Raw genomic sequence first — 19,703 nt, forward strand, 5'->3', positions numbered from 1 at the left:
TCTTCTGAAAGAATGATTTGGTCATACGCTTTCATTAGTACATTCACATCCATTCCAAAAAACAAATAGAATTGTAATTTGCTGTTAAGTTGGACATAGCGCTTAGATTATCTGTGATAAACTATGATGACATTAACATACTTCCTTGAAGAACTACTGCTCTGTTCTCTAGCTCTGTGATCTGTGTAGTAAATCCTTCTATTTTTTTTTTATCATTGAAGTCAATGATTGTCTAAATACCACCCTAGACAGTCTTGCAGTCTAAAGTTGGTTTGGTCTCTTAGATTAAGTTTTCTTAGCTAATTCTTCCTAGTGTGATTTCCTGTTTCAGTAGGCACTGAAAGAAGAATAACATTCTAGTAATTCCCAGGCTTTTTCAAGCGCTTTGCCTTGCAGCTCTGGTTTCATCTCACTGGCCTGAAATACTCATGCTAAGTCTTGTTAGCCTCCTGCTGAGCTCACCTACCACCTTCTGACCTAACACCTGTGCACATTTGCCTTAACTCAGCATAGTTATATTTGTGTTGGTTGGTTGGTTTTTAAATGTTTAGGGGTTATCTGAGATCATAAATTTGCATACAAAACACACTGCCAGCACTAATTCAAAAGGGTTGTCCAGAACAGGTGGTAAGTCATTTGTAACAGTGTTTCTCTTTTTCCTTGGCTTTTTCAAAAACTTGCTGATTCCTAATATGATGCTACAATTTGCAGGTTTGCCTGGTATATGTTTACAGGTTCTGCGTTTGCCATTCCTCCCGATCACGTTCCTTAACTTGGATATCTATTCTGTGTCAAGTCACCATATCATTTCTTACTCGCTTTCACTAGCTTTTGTTCACCTTGTACATATGTCTTGCTTCAATATCTTCTTTTATTTTTGGAGTGGTCCTTCTTGTTCTATGCAGTCATAAATATAACTTTCTCTGTAGGGGTCTCTGCTGCTTCCCCTGATTAACAAGAGCCTTTGAGAGTAGTTACTCCTATAGTTGTCTTTGAATGTTTTTACACATCTGAAGCATTTCTTCTTTTATTTGCCTCTCTAGAATTAAGCAAACTTGCTGCTTTTTACGTTGTGTTCTCACTGTTAAGGTCTTCATTTTCAGAATTCTAGTTTAACTAAATGACTGGGTGTAATAAGCTTCCTTACAGAACATACTGTGCTGCAGAGGCCTTATCCAGGTGCAACTCACCTTAACAGATATTTCCATGTTCCTTAGCCAAGAATTTCCAGAGGCGCTTGTGAATGCAGAAATCTGTCTGTATCACCAGGTCATTGGGCAACATAACCTACCTGAACATCCACCTTGCTTGCTCTGGCTAAAGCCACCTTCTACCTGTCTCAGTTATTTCCCATGGGTGTAATGATGTCTTCCCTAGCAAATCAGATTTTGACTTATCTTAAAAGAGCCTTCCCTTTAAAAGACTCGTCTTCAAGGTGCCGAGGAATTGCTTGTGCTTTGGCTTACAGTGTCCTGAGAGGTTGTTGGGCCCGTAGCACGTGCTTTAGGGAGAGGTTTAAGTGATCTATCTGCTTGTCGCTCGGCCTCGTGCACTTAACTTGGCAGATTTTCTGTCGGGGGGGGTGTCCTCCTATATCTTTCTCCTGTAAGCCACCACCTCTTCCATCTGCCCTCAGCCGTATTTTGTCATTTAAAAGCGCCTCTTAGTGAGTTGGTCGTGCGCGGCGAGAGCAGAAGTTGCATCCACCGGCTGTATAGTTGCAGCGGGAGATGGGGCTCTTCTGCCACGCTCGCTTCAAGTGGAAGCAGCTTGATCGAAACCATATTTTAGAGCCAGAAGCCGGACAGCAGGAGTGGGCCAGAGCCTGGATGGCTGCTACAGGCCCCGGCTACGCTTGTAAAACAAACTGCCCGGACTCGCAGATGCACCGAGGAGGCGCGCTCGCCCTTGAGGCGCGGGCTTCACAAACGCCTGTAAGAAGGACGCGTGGGCAGGCCGGTATCCGAGCTTGCCTCCGCGGTGCTTTAACCTTCCCCCCCCCCCCCAACACACACACACACACACACACACACACAGAGACACCTCCCGCTGCCCCTCCTCTCCGCCAGCGCGGCGGCGGGAGGCGAGCTAACGGTCGGGCGCCACCCGCCGCCATTAGCGACACGGCGAGGGCGCGCGGGGGAGGGTTGGGGGGACTACAGCTCCCGGCGGCCCTCGCGGCCCGGCACTTCCCGCGGAGCTAAGATGGCGGCCGCCGCGGAGCGTGTGCCTGGAGAGGCGCCGGCGGGGTACACGGGTGAGGGCGGCGCGGGGCCTCGCGGGGCAGGGGGCGGCGGGCCGGGCCGAGCCGAAGATAGGGGAGGGGGGTCTCTAACCGCTGTGTTGCCCGCAGCGCTGGCGGTGAAGTTCGGGCCGCGGCAGCGCTCGCCTCACTGCCTCTTGGTGAAGGAGCACCGGGTGCGCGAAGGGACCGGGACCGGCGCCGCGCACCCGCCCCGCCGCACCCTCTTCGTGCTCAACGTCCCCCCGTATTGCAGCCGGGTGAGTGGGACCGCCGGGGGACCAGGGCTGCCCCGGCTCGGGGGGGGGGGTGGGGGTGGGCCGCTGCAGGGTTTGGGCCGCTGGTTGGGACAGTGGGACAGCACGGGTATCGTCTCGGGGCTGCGGTGCTTCCCCCCCCCCCCCGAGGCTCTCCCCTTGGAGATCTCTGTCCCCCCCCTCTCCCTTGGGCCTCTCTCCCCCTCGGGGTTTGTGCCCCCCGGGGCTGCGTCCCCTCAGGTTTCCAGCCAGGGCAGTTGGAGTGCTCCCAGCGCTTTTGCTGCCAGTGCTCGCCGAAAGTTTCCCCTGGGTGAGCTAGCGGGCCAAAACCCAGCGGTCGCGTGCCACGCCGTGGGCAGGTCCTCCTCCGGGACGAGCGTGGCGGCACGGGCTGAACGAGCCGAATGGGCCGCAGAGATGTGACTGCCTAGTTGGTAGGCAGTGCACTGCCAGCTGGGAGAAGTGGGCAGAGGGGTCTGTGGTTTTGTCAGAGAGTCGTCTAATGCTTTCTGCGGGTGTGAAGGCATGGAAAGAAGTCACTCTTGTTTTTCTGTGTTATTTTTTTCTCCCTTAACGCCTGTATCAAGGAATCTCTGTCTAGGCTGTTCTTCAGTTGTGGACCTGTTCAGTCTGTGGATATCTGTGACAAGCCAGAAATAGGAGAGAAAACAGAAACACTCAAGTCCAAATTCTTCAACCTCAAAACCACAAAGGTAAGGGGAAAGAGACTGATGCTTTAGTGGTGCGAATGGGAAGAGATCTCGAGTGTTGGAATGGTGCTGTTCGGAGCACAAGATGTGGGAAAATCATTTTGGGGGATTTGCCAGTGTGTTATCTTTTTTGCTATTCTACTGCAATCTGTGGTTTGATTTAATTTTATGTATTGATTTAGTGTACTGTAGTTCCTTACTGTGTTACCAACTCCGTAGGTGTACCTGACTGGCCTGAGGGCACCTTTCTTTCAGGGTTTCCGAGTAGCATACGTGGTGTTCAGGAGCCCAGCTGGTGTCCAGGCAGCCAAGGCCCTGTCGCAGGGAGGTCCTCTGCTGATATCAACAGAGAGTCATCCTGTGAAAACGGGCATCAGCAGTAAGTCAGTCCTAGCTATCTCCCTGTTAACCGGAGCAGGGCAAAGCTACACCTGTTCCTTAGTGAATCCTGTACTACGTATCCCGAATTAATTCCCACCACTTTGTACTGAGACTGAGCTGGGAGGCGTCCAGTGTTTTGTTGTCCTTTTTTTACTCTTTAAGATAGCCATCTTATTCTACTGAAAGTTGTGGAATCTGGTCCTGTTCCCCTGTGGGAGGAAGTGCTTACTTGATATGATGGAAGGGCAGTTTCTCCCCCTATCTCTTCAGTATTGTATAGAAAAACTGGCTGTGGCTTGCCCCCGGAATGGGAGCCAGGCTCATTAACAGGCACAAGGTGTTTATCAAGACGACAGGACTTTGGACGTGACCCCTCTGCAGGAACGCAGCCCTGAATTTTGCACTTGAGGATACCCCAGTCTTGCTTGGGGACGGTTGCAAGCACGGTTGCCCTTCTCATTGTTTAACCCTTTACTGGCCATGGCCTGGTCCACAGGTCAGTTGTTTGTGAACCAATGTGGTGGGGAGGCTGAGGATGGATGGAAAATGGGAACGGCCCCAATAAGCCGTTTTCTCTAGAGCTGCTCAAAGACATCACACTAGGGCTTGCTTCTAACAGAAGCTACTGCTGACTTCTGCCTTCTCTGTTTCAGAGTGGATTGCCAGCTACGCAGCTTCAGTGGTGGATCGGGAAGAACTGAAAGCTGAGGTGGATGCCTTCATGCAAGACTATGACAAACAGATAGCAGAGGTAAGGCCAGGCTGGGGAAGGGACCCAGCAAAGCAGTCTAGGGGGTGAAAGGAAGACGGAGGGTCTCACCGCCCAGGCCCTACTGGAAATTGCACGAGGGGGGGGCACACTGGCTGGCAGGGTTGTTTATTCCTAGTTGCTGGTGGATGGTGTCTGGAGACCAGGTCCTAGTTTGCTTTGTGACAGCTGACCCTTCCACCCAGGGCTTACAGCAGGTACCCACAAATACATTGGGTCCTGTCTGGCATGCAGTGTTGCGACTGAGACTTGAATGCCTAGTCTTATGCTCGGTGCCCGGTCCTCTGTCTTGTGCTCTCCTTCAAATCTTGTGCAGAAGCAGGAGCTGCAGCTGTGCATGCGTGTAAGGGGAGCCGTGAGGGAGCTAAGCATCTGTCTGGCTGACAGCAGATTTGCACTGAGCCTCTCTGTCCTGTATTTATAGGAAGAAGCTAAAGCAGCTGAGGAGGAGGGCGTTCCGGATGAGGAGGGCTGGGTGAAGGTAACGCGGAAGGGCCGGAAGCCTGGCCTGCCCCGGACAGAGGCTGCCAACCTGCGTCTGCTGGAGAGGGAGAGGCGGAAAAGGGCCCGCAAAGAGCTGCTCAACTTCTATGCCTGGCAGCATCGTGAGACCAAGAGAGAGCGTGAGTGCCTCAGTCTCCTCCCCCTTCCCATGGCTCTTGTCCTTCATATGTGGCCCTAAGAGCACCAGTTTTCCTTCAATGGTCGCTGTAGGCGACCAGTTGCTGTGCTGTTGTGTGAACAGCCTCTCCAGTTCTTGTGGGCCCCATGCCGCTCCCTGGCCTAGCAGGGGCTGTTTGAAAGTTTTGTGGCAGAGTTGGAAGAATGCGGCTTTCTAATAGGGGTTTCTTCAGTCAGCACAGATGCAGCAATTGAAAGGGAGGACTCACCTGTTCCCCTCCTCAAGAGGGAGCTGCAGCACTGCAGGAGACAAGTGGCCAGAGCCACAGCCCTGCACCGAGCCCTGGCCCAAAAGGATCCACTCTGGGAAGTGTATCTCTGCATGTCAGGACTGAACCACCTCCCAGTGTGTATAGGGCTGTTGAGAGCAGCGGAGATGAAGCTCCCTAGGGAGATGGAAGTCTGCCGCTCCCCCTGTGTGACCTGCTCTCTCCCTCCTCCTTTCGGTTTCAGACATCGCCCAGCTGAGGAAGAAGTTTGAGGAGGACAAGCAGAGAATCGCACTGATGCGAGCCCAGCGCAAGTTTCGGCCGTACTAAGCTATGCTGGACTGTTTCCTCAGATGTTTGTGCTGGAGAGGGAGGAACAGGCATGCGTGGACTTCATGTGCCAAAGGGTTTCAAGGAACTGAGGCAGTTTCAGGTTGTCCCTGCCTTTGGGTCTGAGGTGGGAGATCCAAGCACCTGCAACTGGAGGGGGAGTTGGCTTCACTCACACCGGCATCTCCTGTTCTCCTGGCCATGCCTGCGCTGCCATTGTCCAGCCCTGAGGCACCACTTTCAGGATGCACAGGCCAGAGGAGCTGGAGCAACAAACTGTTATCTTCCTGCCAGCCAAGGTCTTCCTAAACCTTGGTGAGAGTCGGGATTCATGCAGCACAGCCTCTGCAGGGACAGGGAATAACTGAAGAACTGTAAATAAACTGCTGTGTTTCCAGAACACAGGAATGCCTCTCTCCCCCTGGCTCTGCTCTGGGACACAGCTCCTTGTGTGGTGTGCTGGTAATAACACCCATAGCTTGTATGCTGGTTCTCCTTTGCACAGGTCAGGCTGACGTTATCTGGGAACGGGTAAGAAGAGGAGGAACGTGAGCTTGGGAAAAGCCAAGCTGGGACGTTCCCAAGATCAGCTGTCCCAAGCGGAGTTCAGTGGTTTGGTGCAGAGCATTGCCCTTTCCCTCAGCATTTTCCTCCCAGGCAGCTCCTTCTTAGATAGATCTTGAAGTGCCCAGCCCTACAGCTGCGTCTGTACCTTTACAGCTAGGTCTGGCCTGGGCTATGGGAGCTTCTGCTGCTCAGCACGCTCACGTGAACGAGGTGAGATAGCAGCCTGGCTTTGGAGGGAGAAAGCAAACTCCTTCCAAGGCCTCATTCCATTTAACCTGGCATCATTTTACTGCCTACGTTAACGTAGGCAGCCTTGGGCCTTAACGATTGACCCTATCATGCTCCATGACTGCATCTGCTGTGATCAGAAAGGAAGGAGTGGTAACTCCCCTACCCCCAGGCTTATACACACACCTACCTCGCTGCCTGCAGCCTCGATAAAGGGGTGAGTATCGGTGCAAGAAGGAAACATTGATAAAGTTCACAGAGATATGTTAAAATGGATTGACCCTCCTGCAGAAAACAGACTGTAAATGCAGCTTCTATGGCATGGGGAGTCCACCAGGTACGCTTGCTCCAATTGGCTTTGCATCAGTTTAGAAAGCAGATGGAAACTCAGCGTGCAAGAATCATGCCTCCCCTTTAGATTGCCATTTTAGCTGCTTGGGTAAGCATCCCAAAAGACAGGAGGTTTGCTCTCCTACGTAGTCAAGACGACAGTATTAGCATTTGGAGATTATCTTTATTTAGAGGAACAGAAATCATCTCTACCAACCTTTCCATTGCTAAGAGTTCTCCTAGGAGCTCTGGCTGGAGGATTAATGACTCATACCCTAGGAGTTCTTCAACATGGCCTTCCATGCACAGGTGAGCTCACATTTAAGCTGGTTTTAAAAGGCAGCAGCCCTGGCAGTAGAACAGAGATGCTGAAACCCTCTCAGCTCAGGTACCCGTGGAGAAAAGCAGAGCCCTTTCCTAATTTTTCCAGTAGATCTGAACCTGGGAGGAGCCTGGCTGCACTATCCTCAGAGAGGAGGTGAGAATGAGCTGTGTATCTCCTGTAATACTACAACCATTGGCACTGCTGCTTCCACCGAGAATGCCTATGCCTGCGTTCCTGCTCCATTTCAGGATGCAGAAGTTGGGGGAAGTGGAAGGCCATTTTCCTCCGGGTGAGAGTTCCTGTGTGTTATCTCTGCACTCCCAGAGCTGGAAGAGAAGAAGGATTCCTTCTCCCTTTGAGAACTGAGACACTTCTACTCAGCTCTCCTCCAGAGAACCCCAGCAGACCTGCTTCCACCACTGCAGCAAGCTAAGCCTAGGACAGAATATCATGAAACTGATGTCGAATGAGGCAGGAGTGGTGCAGGTTGCTCCAGAGCCTTTAGCTCCCTGTTCTCCTGGACTGCTGTTGCAGGGACCCCAGCTAGAGCCTGGCTCTGGCGTCCTGCGCTGTCAGAAAGTTGCTGATGATCCCAGACACCACCTCGGGCTCGTTCAGGTGTACAAAATGGCTCCCCGGTACCTCTACTAGCTGGATGTGCTGGAAAAAAGAGGAAATGCATAAGAGGTAGCCTGGGAAAGCATTCCCTCAGGCAAAGCTATGCTTATTGTGTGGCACTCCCTGGCGCATGAAGCCAGAGGAGACAATACAAAGATGGGCTCTCAAAGAAGGTCTGGGCTTTATGTTGTCCTATTTAGCTGCAGAAGCGCCAGGCACACACAAACCCATCACATAAAATGAGATTCAAGTCCAGCGGAGTGAGGGAGGCAGAACAGGGATGAGGGATCGGAGAAAAGGTGGGCCCAGAGAGTAGTGCTGAGTGGGACTTTGGCAGCAGGGGTAAAGCTGGCTTTCTCCTCCCTGCATGAGAGCTGGGCTGCTTAGGACAAATTCCCTAGTTGGGGGGGGGAGGGGGGGGGCCACCAGGGTGAGCTGCTTTTAGCAGCTGCTCCCAGTGTCCCATGGAGTGCAGATGCAAGAATGGAGTTTGCTCTCACCTCTTTCAGCACAGACTCAAATGCCTCCCGTAGGCGTTTCACAAAGAGATTTCTGCTGTCTAGCTTGTGCGGAATCAGGAGTCCATCTTGTGCTCTGAAAAATCAAGGCATGAGGATCAGCACAGCACACGATGTGCCTGTCTTTGCTGGTGTCCTGGCTAGAAGCAGTGTTTCCAAGACAGAGTGGGACACTAGACTTAACTCCATTCTTCCAGACTCATGAAGCTGTAAACAAGGGCTAGGCTGGGGCTGCTTTTAAACACCTGGGTTACAGGTTCATACATGGCAGTCAAAGGTGCAAGACAGCTCAGCTAAGCAGCTATTAGCTAATCAGACTATCTTTTTAAAATCCTGGGTATCTGCCTAGTAGTATCAGAGAGGAGACTGGTTAAATATTAGCCCCCCCACCCCCAACCCAGGCTGCTCCTTAACTTGTCAGAGCACATTGCTCTCTGCCTCTACTCTGTCTTCTGCTCCTGACCTTTTTCCTTCTAGTCAGCTTCTACATTTCACCCCTGTCTCTTCCCCACGCTGCCACTTTAAACATGAATCCCAAGTTGTGCCCTGTGTGGAAGGGAAGGAGGTACCAGAGCAGTTGTGTTGGATAACCCAGCATTAGACCTCCTGCAGAGTTAAGATCATGACATCACCTACTGTGCTACATGTGATGAAATGAGGTGAAGTCCCAGGCTCAAAGGGACATACTCTGGATGGTCTAGAGGACCTGTCCTCATGGTGCTGTTGCTTCTCTCCGTTCTGGACACGCAGAACAATCCTTAAGTACACAGGAGAAGCCTCCTGTGAGTTAAGTGGATTAGAGAAGCCAAAACTGCACCTCATTTCTCAACTTCCAGCATGTCTTCTCATTTCCCCTGCAGTCTCCAACAGGGCCACGTGGGCTAAAGGAAACGGAGCCCTGCACATCCTGCCCTCCAAGCAGGAGGGGAAAACACACAGGAGGATGGAGACAGATAGCTACTCACACACATAGCAGGCTGCTGTCTAAGTCACTGGCCCCCTGCCCCCGCAGCTCCTCCCTGCCCAGGGCGCTGAAGGAGAGCGCTTGCACGAGCTGGCTCAGGACGGGGGCTCCGGACTCAGCAGGAGGAGGTGGAGGCGGTGATCATTTTACCCATTTGTGCAGGCAAAGGGGTTTCAAAGCCCGGAGCAGCGGGCCGGCTGGCTTGCCGCAACTACGGGAAGGGAGGCCACGAGGAAAGTAGGTACGAGCAGAGCTGCAAAGGGCCACGCGTTTGTCAGGCTCTTCCTTTGCTGTCGGCCCAAGGGACGGGACGCTGCGGGAAGGGAGCGGGAAGCAGCGGCTGCGGGGCAGACAGGCGCAAGGCAGGCGGGCGTTTCCTCGGTCGGCCTTGCCCCGCGGAGGCCCAGCCTGGGAGCGCGGCGCCGGGCCGCGAGGAGGCCGTGGTGGCTCAGCTGTGCCTGCTCCAGGAGCCTGCCCAGCCCCGCGCGGTCGGGGAAACGCTGCTCCGGGCGGAGGCGATGCCATCACGCCAACCTGGCCCAGGAGCCGGGTGGCTGCTGCAGAGGAGGGGGTGGCGGAGGACTCCCCGCTAACCCTCGTCCCCTCCACCCAGGGGGACAGCCATGGCGGGGGGCTTTGCTTGTGCCACACTCACACGATGATGAGAACGCGGTCCTGGATCTTCTGTAGGAGCTCCACACACTGCTCCACCGTGAGGGACTCTCGGCTCTGCTGCAGGTGCAAAAGCAGGGAGAACAGCAAAGGTCAGGGAAATCGACTGGGGCAGAGGGGCATCCCTGACCCCTACCATGTTGGCGGCTCTGAGGGCAGAAGGGGCTGATGCCCCAAGGCTGCTGTGCTGGGACAGGACGGGCCACTCGAGTGGCTGGCGCTGCAACAGCTCCTTCTCTCCAGCTGCATTTCAGTGCTGCCAACGCTGCCTGCTGGGCTGCAGCCCAAATGGGAATAACCTCACAGCGGAGAAAGCCTTTAAAAATCTTGTTGCTAATAAAGAGACAAGTACAATGGTCTGGCTTTCGTGTTCTGGCAGTAGCACAGGTAGAGGAGGCCCCACTTGTTGAAAAGTGGCACAAAATTATCAAATTATCAACCATGAGGACTTTGCTCTGTTCCCCCCCCCCCCCTTCTTACAGGGGTGATCTGTTTGAGAAGCTGACCTGGAGCCTCCATCCATCTGCTGCTTGGAGAGTTATAACAGCAGGAAAACGTGGCCAGGAGGCCCTGGCACAGAGGAACTGCTAAAAAGTTCAGTAATATTTTCCAGTGACTCTGTAAGCTGAGTCAGTTAATGATCAAGTGCTCTTTCAACAGCAACATTTAAAAGATGTGTGGGAATTAGGAAAGCAGTAAGTAAAAGGTTGGGTGGAGGCAGGGCCTGAGCTCAGTGAGTGGGCCTCAACTTTCTCCGTTTTCTGCAAGCTCAGGGCTCAGAGGCAGCAGGGGGCAAGTCAGAACAGTAACACTCACCGTACGGACTCTCATGTCTCTGTTATACACCAGCCCTGGAATGAAACAAGAGAAGGCTTTCATGTCTCATAGGAGCAGGAGCTCCTCTGCCTCTCCTCACCTGTGGGGTCAGCCCAAAACTTTCTTAGACAAGAGGGAGGGGATGAATTCAGGTTTCTCCTTTTTTGGTTTCTTTTCTTTAGCCATTCTAGGACTCGAGCACCAACACCAGTTGCTGGGACTGGGGAGCTCTGCCTCCAGATGTAATTGCTCCCATCCAGGCTGTACAAACTCACAGCCAGGGCACCCTGTACCCTTTGAAAAACAACGGCTGTTGGCACTGCTCCCTTCCTGCACCTAGCCTTGGGCCACCACTGTGATTAGCCCAGTCTCCAAGCAGCACAGGCCCCTTACCAGCGGGCGTCACAGTCGCTCCTCGCTGCAGTAGGATTGCCCCACCCTCTGCTGTCAGATGTCTATTTGCTTCTAAGAGCCTGGGGGAGACATGGCAAAGAAGTTGTGTTGCTGGAAACGGGAGGAAGCGAAGCAAAAGCGGCATGACAAGATGACGTTGAGCTCACAGGCTGCTTCAGAAAACAGTAGGAAGCCGGCAAGGGAAGCAAAAGGTCTTGCTTGGGTTCCAGGGGAGGGCTGGAAGTGGGCAGTACAGGGACACAGAATTTCCCCTTCTGGTTCACGCAGCCATAACTCTGTCCAAGGTGAGGGCAGGCAGCGAATGAAGAGGACAGATGGGGACCCACCTCTGCAATGCTGCTTCAGGGCTATGCGCTTTGGGAGGTTGCTGCTTCGCCTCTAGGCTCAGTAATCTGTCAATCACCATCCGCTTTGATTTCAGCCACTCCTCGGTTTCCTGAAACAAAGAGATGCAGGACACAGGAGTGACCCCTCATTTCTAGGTCATTTTACCCCTTATCGGGGTAGAAGAGGGTAGTTCCCCCTCCAGCGTCTCTCAGATGCAAAGGAACAGCCATATGAACAGGCAAGGCAGGAGCAGAAAACTAAACATTGCTGATATAGGAAGTTATCAACCTTATCCTTGCAGTCTTTTCCCACCCCCTCCTACCTCACTTTTGATTTGAGGACAACTGTTCAAAACAACAAGGGAAGTTTGGCATCTTTGGTGTCTCTGACCCTAGGCATCTGTCCCGCTCCTGCCAACCAGTGTCTCAGCATCTGGTAGTGACAATGGCAGTTTGGGAATGTAACTTTATGTCCTGCCAGGAACAAAAAGAGGAATCTACCAGTCTCATATCCAGGTCACCTAACAAGCTGTTGGCGAAAAGACAACCTTGGCAGGGGGTTGCTCTGACAGAGGTTCCAGTTCCCTTTGTATAAGGGTCTGGCATAGATGAGCAAATTTTGGTGCTACGTGACTGAAGGATGCTGAGGACTACTAAGTGTCCGCCAAGGGCCGCTCCTTAAGCGGGGACCTACAAAGCAGCAGATCTGTGCCTGCCAAAAAGGAAGAGTGCTGAGAATTGTGCACTGTGCCAGGGACTGGTCACATCCATTTTTTCTTTTTTGAACAAATTGGAGGGAAAAGCCCATCCTATCTCTTTTTTCTTTATTTAAAAAAAAGGGAGAGGAGGAAGCATGAAATCTAACCTCTGGAGCTAGCAGAAAGCCAAGATTTTCCAGTAGGATCAGCCTGTCCACCATCTCAGGATAAAGGACGCAAAACTGAGGAGAGAAGAAACACTATGAATGGAAGAGAAAAGCTGAGTACTGAGCACTGTCTTCACCCTGCTGCACTGGAGAGTGAGTATATGAAGGGCCTCCTCTTCCCTGAGATCCAAGTCCCACACAGTCTGTCCCTTTATTCCTCTCGCTTTTGTTGTTTCGGCTGCAGAAATCACAAATTCCATGAAGAGAGGATGCTTTACTCACCATTCCTGCCACAGATCCACCTGCAAAGGAAAGAAGGGTGCCCAGTTATGCACAGTGGTGGTAGCAGCTCCCCTTCCCCACAGCCGGAGCTGCCTTAGAAGCACGAATGCGTCTTGTACCAAGGGACAAAGCCCCAGCTACAGAACAGAGCTCTCCCAGTAGGAAGGACGGAGGGCTATCGGCCAGCCAGACTCCCTGGGCTGCCCCAGCCCCATCTCCCTCACAGACAGCACAGGCCAGGGAGGAGTTATTAGTTAAAACACTATGATGTGCAGGTACTGCAAGCTGTGAACCGAGCAGCCCTGGGGAGCAAAACCCAAATCATGACAAAACCCAATCACGTCCCAAGGATGAAAGGACAGAGCCTGGAGTCCCGGCTCCCCTCAGCAAGCTCTGTGCCCCCACCAAGAAGGGCCCAACCTGTCCCCCACATGGCAGCTAAGCCTGGGGCAGCACAAAGGCCTGTTGCAAATACTCCTGCCTTAGACCATCCCTCTTCGCCCAGCACTGTTTCCTCCTGGGGGTAGAGGCACACAGGGACAGTTCCCGCTACTGGTACTACAGGGCCTTGACAGGCACTTTAAACAAGGGTGCAGATTTTTGAACGTCTCAGTCAGGAGCCCGGTACTTTACATGATATAATAAATATTCCAACCCAGTTCCTAGAAGCATGTCTTGTAAGTTGGTAACTAACTCGTGTTTCCATGAATCTCACAGCTTACAAGGACAAGAGCTACTTACCCATACTGTGACCCATCAGGGTGAACCGTCTCCACTGCAAAGCTAAGTGGCAACAGACAAAAACAGACAGCACTGCATTAGAAACCAGAGCAGCGGCATCACGCTGCTTCTCCACCAGCAGAGGCCCCTTCCCCCACAAGGGCTTCTTTGCTGCTGCTTCATTTGATTCCTAATCCAGAAATGAGGTGGCTAAGTGGGCCAGCTTTAAAGAAAAAGAACATCCACCTCATTTTCTTGGAAGTGAAGTCACGCAGCTCTCAAGCTCTCTCCTTATGGCAAATGTACTACAGCCAGTTCCCCCTCATTGCCAGACACAAGACAAGAAGCAGAGGAGCCTGACCGGGCAGCGTGTGCTGGGAGACAGACACCTTGATAAAGCATCCTGCTGCAAGATGTTCAGCGAGAGCCATACGGACGAAGATCCAGGTCCGCTGCCTTGGGGAAAGTGTGATTATTCCAAGTGAAAGGTCTTTGCACCGTTCAGCACACGAGGCTCTTCAGTCCATTTTTAGGGCAACCCCAGAGGCTTATTGGGAAAATAGTGCTAAATCAATGTTGCTACGTGAAATATGCCTCATTGAAAGAGGTGTTTTACCTGCTGGCACGTCAATAAGAAGTTGTAGGGGCTCTTCAGGCTCATTCAGGTCTACTGAATGAGGGATACAAAACTGCTTATGCTGTAGCCTCCCCCAAGATCAGCACGCAGATAGGCAGTCAGACCAGGAGTTATTAGGAGACCAAGATATCTTGGTTTCCAGATGTCTTTGTATCATACTAAAGCAAGTGCCAAGCTGCTGTCCATGGAAAACCAGGCACTAGAAGAGTTTCCAACTTGTACCTAACACTGGTCAGAAGTTTCTGGCTGCTTACAAAACGTCAGTCTGGCAGAGCTCTTTAGTTGCATCCACCGCTCAACCACCACTGTTTTTGGGGACAGAAACTTTTCCTTCCCTGGGTTTACTGTTTCTTCCTCTCACAAAATAGTGAGAAAGAGGGATGTTTATTCAGCCCGCGGTCGTAACACACAGGCTGGGGGGGAAGCAGAGGGGAACTGAGCCCTCTCCCAGCAGCGATTGCCACCTGCCATTCCAAGGAGCAGAAGTGACGTGGCAGCCCCTTGTGCAAACATCCCCTTGGCGGCCCTTTCAACGGCTCACCTGCCGCCACCCGGCGCACCTCGCTCACGTAATCCAGGAAGTGGTAGAACGAGCCCGCAGGTCGGTGGGACGACAGGCCGTGGCCCGAAAAATCCATCGCCACGTAACGGCAATCTGCAAGGCAGAGGCCATCAGGCAGGCGGCCCTGCGGCACAGCGCCCGGCGACCTCCCCGACCCGAGCCAGACCCACCGGCGGGCAGCAGCGGGATGAGCCTGTCGAAGGTGTTGGCGTTGTCGAGCCAGCCGTGCAAGCACAGCACGGGGCGCCCCTGCGGGGGACCCCAGGCCTTGGCTGCCAGGTGGCCCCAGGGCACGGGGAACGTCACCTCCGAGGACATGCCTGGAAGCAGGGCGCCAGCAGAGAAGCCGCGCGCTCCGAGCGGGTCCCAGGGAAGCCCGCGAACGGCCCAGACCTCTGGAAAGAGTAATACAGCCTCTTTAAGTCACTCGCCAGCCTCCCGTGGCTTCGGCTAGCAGCTTGCCGATTTGTATTTCCCAGCTCGACACCCCACGCTCGCAGCCCCCCCGAAGGGGCCGCCAAGCAGATCCCCCCGCGGCCAAACAGGTCCCCGCCCCGCGGAGACAGGGCGCCCGCGCCCCCGGCCCCCCTCCTACCGCTCTGTATTTTCGGGGGACGGCGGAGAAAGGCAGCGGGGACCCAGGGGCCGGCGGGGGGGGGGGGAAAGAAAGAGGAGAAAGAGGAGGAGGAGGAGGAGGAGGAGGAGGAGGAGGAGGAGGAGGAAGACCCGGCACGGAGGCAGCCTGGCGACAGACAGCGACGGAAGTCCTCGGCGGGGCGGGCCCGGCCGCTGCGCGCCGCCCTTAAAGGGCCCCGCGGGCAGCGCCGGGGTCGGGCGGCTCCGCTGCCGCCGCCATCAGGGCTCGCGGAGGGGGCGCCGGGCCGGGCCGGGCCGGGCCTCGCCTCGCGCCGCCATTTTGGGCTCGGCGCGGCCGCGCGAAGGCCCGGCCGGTGCGGGGCGGTGTGTGGGGCCGGCCCGGGTGCGAGGTTGGCCGGGGCCTCTGCCCTGCGCCTCGCCTTGCCACCCCAGGGGCTTCTCCGCCTGCGCCGCCCGCCGCTGGTGCGGCCCCTCACACCGTCCCGACCGCGCCGGTTGGCGCGTCGCACCGGCGGCCGCGGGCTGAGGCCGCGTGGGCAGCGCTGAAAGGCGGCCGGGCAGCTGCCCCCGCCATGGCTGTCCCCCTGGGTGGAGGGGACGAGGGTTAGCGGGGAGTCCTCCGCCACCCCCTCCTCTGCAGCAGCCACCCGGCTCCTGGGCCAGGTTGGCGTGATGGCATCGCCTCCGCCCGGAGCAGCGTTTCCCCGACCGCGTGGGGCTGGGCAGGCTCCTGGAGCAGGCACAGCTGAGCCACCACGGCCTCCTCGCGGCCCGGCGCCGCGCTCCCAGGCTGGGCCTCCGCGGGGCAAGGCCGACCGAGGAAACGCCTGCCTGCCTTGCCCTGTCTGCCCCGCAGCCGCTGCTTCCCGCTCCCTTCCCGCAGCGTCCCGTCCCTTGGGCCGACAGCAAAGGAAGAGCCTGACAAACGCGTGGCCCTTTGCAGCTCTGCTCGTACCTACTTTCCTCGTGGCCTCCCTTCCCGTAGTTGCGGCAAGCCAGCCGGCCCGCTGCTCCGGGCTTTGAAACCCCTTTGCCTGCACAAATGGGTAAAATGATCACCGCCTCCACCTCCTCCTGCTGAGTCCGGAGCCCCCGTCCTGAGCCAGCTCGTGCAAGCGCTCTCCTTCAGCGCCCTGGGCAGGGAGGAGCTGCGGGGGCAGGGGGCCAGTGACTTAGACAGCAGCCTGCTATGTGTGTGAGTAGCTATCTGTCTCCATCCTCCTGTGTGTTTTCCCCTCCTGCTTGGAGGGCAGGATGTGCAGGGCTCTGTTTCCTTTAGCCCACGTGGCCCTGTTGGAGACTGCAGAGGAAATGAGAAGACATGCTGGAAGTTGAGAAATGAGGTGCAGTTTTGGCTTCCTCAGCCTGCTTAAAGCAGAGGTGGGGACCCCTGGTTCTGTGTGCTAGAAGATCTCTCTCTCTACATGCGGTGTAAGCCGTCAGGTTCATAGGCTGTGTTCTGATCTGGTATGGAGGAATTAACGATGTCCATAGGGTCTGAAGTGGCAATCAACCTTCCAGGTATATAGGGATCTATGAGTAGTGCCCATCGTGGAGGTACTGTTGATCCTTGACTACCTCTGGCAGACGCGTTACTGGTAATGGAAACTGCTTGTACTGTAACATCGCAGCGTGAGCTGTTCTAAATGTGGCCCAGGAGCATCATAGTGACATCAGACAAGCTCAGTGCTTGACCCCAGTGCTGAACTTCTGCCACTTTCTGATGAAGAAACTATTCTGAACTTTAGCATTTGCTGGAATCACGTTGCTCCAGAGGCAAGAGTCACTTACCCGTACTGTGACCCATCACAGTGAACTGACTCTACTGCAGGGCTAAGTGGTGCAGCAGATAAACAGCCGACAGCACTGCAGTAGCAGCTTCACTCCTCCTCTGCAAAAACAGACCCTCTTTCAGCCAGAGAGATTTCTATGTAGTTTTACTCATTAGTTGTCCAGGAACGGGGTGCCTCCGTAGGCCAGGCTTGAAGAAAAAGAAATCATAAGGCAGTCGATGGACCCGAGTATCCTTGTGAACAGTGCTTGCTGGTGCCTAGCCATTCCCCGCAGCGCTCAGAGCCTATCAGGCCCAACGCAGACCACAGCCATTCCCCTTCAGTCAAGGACTCAGGCAGTCGAACGATGCAATCTGGAGAGGCCGTGCATGGTGGAGACTCCTTGCTGGAACAATTAGAAAGAGCAGAAGGAATCCCAGTTCTTAGGGAATTGTTTTTATCTTGGTAGTTGAAGTCTCTCGTGCTCAGTTCAGTACATCAGGCTCCTAAATTACACAATGTGTTTTCAGAGCAGCCTGTGAAGCTTGAAAGAAACCAGTTCTACCAAGTTACAGCCATGTCTCTCCTGCCTATCTCAAACTCATCTAAGCAAAGCAGGGTCTGCACCACAGCAGTTCAGAGGGAAATTTGGGGACCCATCACACAAGAAATAGAGGAAGCAATGCTGTGCGCAGCTTGCCCTCCAGGTGAGCCATTAGAAGAAAAATCGGAACATGAATTCCTGCAGGTTTGCAAAGCCCAGTGCTTTGCCTTTGCTTAGGCCTTCCCCATAGAGAAGGAGCAGAAAAGCAGGCGACAAGCAGCAGGAAAACACCCAGGAGGAGAGGGTCCAAGTACAGTCTACAGCTTTTTTTCCCCACAGCAGTCAGAGGTGGGTGTCTCATTGCAGAAGGTGAAAAGCAAGAGACAGCCCGGCAGAACAGATTCATAAGATGCACCTGATAATCAATCACTGCGGCTGTTCAGAAGGGCAGGGCAGGGCCTTCCTGTGAATTGCTGGGATTTGATGGTAGGAAGCCATCAGAAAGCAGTGTAATTGCTGAGGCGGTGGCTGCAGGGGGCTGCTCACGGGCAGCAGCTGCTAGGCTGGCAGTTCTTCTGTGCCTGTGACGTGGGTCCTGAGGAAGGGGATCCCGTGTCAGGAGCAGGAGTGACGTGGCACAAACCTCCTCTGAGGCTGATGGGAAAATGGGCCGTGGCGCAGAAAATTCATTACCACTGAGCTGCGATCTGAAAGGGAGAGAGCATCTGGCATGCAGACTAGCAGCATGACACATGGCCCATCCTTGTGAGCTAGACCCATCTTTGGGGAGCAGAGAAATGAGCCCATCAAAGGTGTTGGCGTTGTTGAGCCAGCCGTGCAAGCACAGCATGTGGCGCCCCTTTGGAGGTCCCCAGGCCGTCGTTGCCGTGTGACCCCAAGGCACGGGGAACTTCACCTCTGAAAACATGCCTGAAACAGAGCACCCGCAAGCGACATCCCCGGAGAGCCACATGCTCAGAGCAGGTCTCAGGGAGCTTGTTAACAGCCCAGAGCTCTGGACAGAGCTTGTAGGTATGTGGTAGTTAGCAAATATGCCTGGTATCTACCTTGTAGCCCTTACCTACACTTAATTAATACCAGTTTTCAGGCTCAAAGTTGGTTTGGGGTAACCCTGGTATCCTGCTGTAAGTGCTTACCCCAGTGCTATGTACCACTCAAAGGTCTGGGACCCTTGCCCCTGCCCCACTCACAAACGGCCTGATGGACCTGGGCTCTTTTGGCTTTGAGTCCCAGAAACCACCTCCAGGGCTTGGGTGAGAAGGAAGCTTTCTCTAGTGAATTCTGACTCCTCTGTCTTGTACCCCTTGTCACTTCTGGTCGGAGGCTTCATGGGCAGAAACCTCATAAAAGAGGGAAAAATCCTCACAGAAATAATCAGCAATAGGTGATGTGACATAGAGAGAAAGCAGGACATCCCTTAGGGAATGAGTGGCATGCTCCTGGTACTGGGCAAATGGTCCCACTTCAAAATCCCATACTGCAAGTCTTACCTCCCCCTTCCCAGGTACACTCCTAATTTGTCAGGGAGAGATGTCAGGCTCTGCTGCCTCCACAGCAGCCTCCAGGCTAGCAGGTAGGCACGTGGCACGCCACAGTCGAATCTGTGATTCAGCAACAGACTTGTGCTTGGAAGCAGCACAGAGACAACACCTTTCTCCAACAAAGACAGCCCTTACAGAGAGGACCGCTTTTTTTCTCTCTGTCTCTCAAAGCCCAAGGTCAAAGTGGAGAAGGTTTTACAACACACTGGGATGCAGCCCTTGATCCTCCCTCAGCAGCAGGACTGTTGTCCTATAGGACCAAAGCCAGACTGTTGAGATCTTCTTCAGGTCTCTCATGTCCTCCCTCCTCTCTAGTAATGCTTCTTTAGCCCCTCCGAAAGAGCAGCCCAGCGTCCCACAAGGCTGCAGGTCTCCCCCCACCCCCACCCCACCTGGCAAACTCTCTCCACTAGCAGAGCCTTCTTTAGGATGCATGGCAAGATTTGGGTGGCTCACAGAATTCATTTGGCTGCGTCTACTTCTAAGAAGTGCTGCTCAGAGAGGACAAAATTAGTCTCCACCTGGCAAGGTGCTGGGTGTTGCCTGGGCTGCGCTGGACTGGTCGTAAGGGAGGCTAGTCTTGCATAAAGAACTGGAGTTAGTCTGAGATGTCCCATGTACTTAACAAAGGATAATTTAACCACTGTGTCCTTGCAAAGGGGGAGGAGACTTGCAAGAATGAACATGGGGACATGCAAAGCTGTTATGCTCTGCTGACTTGGAACAGCATTGATCAGTGTGTCCTAGCTGCAGATCTGGTCAGGAAACCTTAAGTACACCGGACTGATTGCTACCAAGGGACAAA

General features: G+C 54.1%; 2 protein-coding genes across 4 annotated transcripts; one reads left to right on the forward strand and one right to left on the reverse strand.

The window, feature by feature from the left end:
• The first annotated feature begins 2,091 nt into the window (after nt 1–2,091).
• RRP7A (ribosomal RNA processing 7 homolog A) lies at nt 2,092–6,063 on the forward strand. Its single transcript, XM_068940411.1, has 7 exons — nt 2,092–2,257; nt 2,354–2,502; nt 3,087–3,212; nt 3,465–3,588; nt 4,244–4,341; nt 4,784–4,982; nt 5,494–6,063. Exons 1-7 carry the CDS (start codon nt 2,206–2,208, stop codon nt 5,577–5,579), a joined length of 834 nt encoding a protein of 277 aa, XP_068796512.1. The 5' UTR covers nt 2,092–2,205; the 3' UTR covers nt 5,580–6,063.
• Nucleotides 6,064–6,869: 806 nt separating this feature from the next.
• On the reverse strand, nt 6,870–17,307 carry SERHL2 (serine hydrolase like 2). Of its 3 annotated transcripts, none has more exons than XM_068940399.1 (12): nt 15,976–17,307; nt 14,594–14,818; nt 14,403–14,516; nt 13,246–13,287; nt 12,505–12,524; nt 12,223–12,297; nt 11,358–11,467; nt 11,011–11,090; nt 10,618–10,652; nt 9,785–9,861; nt 8,148–8,241; nt 6,870–7,689 (listed from the first exon to the last, which is right to left on the reverse strand). In XM_068940399.1, the coding sequence occupies exons 2-12, from the start codon at nt 14,739–14,741 to the stop codon at nt 7,573–7,575; spliced, it is 912 nt and encodes a 303-aa protein (XP_068796500.1). In that variant the 5' UTR covers nt 14,742–14,818; nt 15,976–17,307; the 3' UTR covers nt 6,870–7,572. The 3 variants fall into 3 exon arrangements, with proteins under 3 accessions (XP_068796500.1, XP_068796491.1, XP_068796486.1); XM_068940390.1 differs by lacking the exon at nt 15,976–17,307 and adding an exon at nt 15,150–15,298; XM_068940385.1 differs by lacking the exon at nt 15,976–17,307 and adding an exon at nt 15,019–15,199.
• Between the last annotated feature and the right edge of the window lie 2,396 nt (nt 17,308–19,703).

The sequence above is a fragment of the Struthio camelus genome, chromosome 1 (genome assembly GCF_040807025.1).
Source record: "Struthio camelus isolate bStrCam1 chromosome 1, bStrCam1.hap1, whole genome shotgun sequence".
Classification (NCBI taxonomy): Eukaryota; Metazoa; Chordata; class Aves; order Struthioniformes; family Struthionidae; genus Struthio; species Struthio camelus.